The 1688-nt window shown below is 38.2% G+C and overlaps 1 protein-coding gene across 1 annotated transcript; it reads left to right on the top strand.

Annotated features, from left to right (window-relative positions):
- Positions 1–359: 359 nt before the first annotated feature.
- LOC114747991 (vacuolar iron transporter homolog 4-like) lies at positions 360–935 on the top strand. Its single transcript, XM_028936379.1, has one exon. It carries the CDS (start codon positions 453–455, stop codon positions 933–935), a length of 483 nt encoding a protein of 160 aa, XP_028792212.1. The 5' UTR covers positions 360–452.
- The last annotated feature ends 753 nt before the right edge of the window (positions 936–1688 follow it).

A 1688-nucleotide genomic window follows, 5' to 3' on the forward strand; every position in this document is an offset into this window, starting at 1 on the left:
AAACTTTAAAGAATTAAATTATAGTGGTATCAGTCATGGGAGTTTACTCTTAAATAAAATCATCAATGCTTTTCTTGTTGCCCTTTCGTTCTTTTTTGTGAGCAGGATGTATTAGACTATTCACTGGGGCCAAAAGCACAAACCTGACCATCACATATCTTTTTAAATGCATAAAAACCCCTTGAATTTCCAATCAATCTCTCTCTGTCTCAACCTCTTCCTCTCTCTCCTCTCCTTTCTTTGTTGATTCACACTCACCCACCCACATGGCTTCCCATGGACCTGGTGTTCATATCTCACTGAACCAGGTGGGAGCAGTTCCAAGTCATGCAGATGAAAAAGGTCATAATCAAGAGGATGGCAGTAACAATTTTGATTACTCTCAGAGGGGACAATGGATTCGAGCTGCAGTTTTGGGAGCCAACGATGGGCTGGTTTCAGTTGCTTCATTGATGATGGGTGTAGGAGCTGTGAAAGAAGATGTGAGAGCCATGCTTCTTGCTGGTTTTGCAGGTACAATTGCAGGAGCCTGTAGTATGGCCATAGGAGAATTTGTGTCCGTGTACACTCAATACGACGTTGAGCTTATGCAGATGGAGAGAGACGAGAAAGATGTGAAAGAAATTGGGGTGACAGAGAAGAGGAAGAAATTACCTAATCCATTTCAGGCTGCAGCGGCTTCTGCATTCTCATTCTCTGTGGGAGCACTCGTGCCTTTGCTTGCTGCTGCATTCATCTCAAACTACAAGGTGAGGCTAATGGTGGTTGTGTTTGTGGCTAGTTTGGCTCTTGTAGTGTTTGGAGGATTGGGAGCTATGTTGGGAAACACTCCTGTGGTTAGGTCTTGTTTTAGGGTTCTGGTTGGAGGATGGGTAGCCATGGCTATCACTTTTGGGTTAACCAAATCATTGGATTCTGGGGGAGTGCAATTATGAAAACCTGGGTATGAATCTGGCTTAGGGACTCTGCTACATTTTCTTTATATCCTCTTTACATTCTCTCACAGATTATATTTTAGAGTGTAACGCTGCAATTTCTCAGTTTGCTACTTGATTCTCTGCTTGTTCTACTTTCCTCATGAAAATGAGATCTGGAATTGTTGGATGAACGATTATGTTGTCAGCAAATAATTACTAGTCAATGATATTATCGTCGCATCATTGATTTCTGTTCCTGGCCATTATATTATCATGCATCACAAATAACTTGATAGTTACTGTTTCAAACTTGTCTTCTTGCAAATAAAGAGTGCTATAATACTTTTGTAAAATTGAGTGCAGAATGATCCTACAAGTGTCTTTAAGAATCTGATGTTAGCTATTAACACTAATTGACATGTGATTTAATTTTCCCCCTAACATCCTGCTCTCTTTTGTTTTTGTTTGGTATTTTTCCTGATTCTTCTGCACACGCACTTTATCAACAAGCTGAATTTAATTTTCCCCCTTACATCCAAACTAATTTTAAAATTGCACTTCAATATTATAATGATATTTCAAATTGTAAAATATCGAACATTCAAAGAAAACGAAGACCCATAAATATAATGACCAAATTAAATGCCCTCCATATCAACACTTGAATGGAATTAGAAGACAAAGCTTCATACTCCATTTGCTCTTGAATATGGAATCTTTTTAATATATTCATTAGAATTAAAGAAGTTAGTTAAAATAGTTATTTGTAAT

This window comes from Neltuma alba, unplaced genomic scaffold (assembly GCF_004799145.2).
Source record: "Neltuma alba isolate B1F8T4 unplaced genomic scaffold, ASM479914v2 tig00000130_pilon, whole genome shotgun sequence".
NCBI lineage: Eukaryota > Viridiplantae > Streptophyta > Magnoliopsida > Fabales > Fabaceae > Neltuma > Neltuma alba.

Coding starts and splice junctions, on each gene's coding strand:
- LOC114747991 (XM_028936379.1), top strand. CDS start 453: ATGATGGGTGTAGGAGCTGTGAAAGAAGATGTGAGAGCCATGCTTCTT.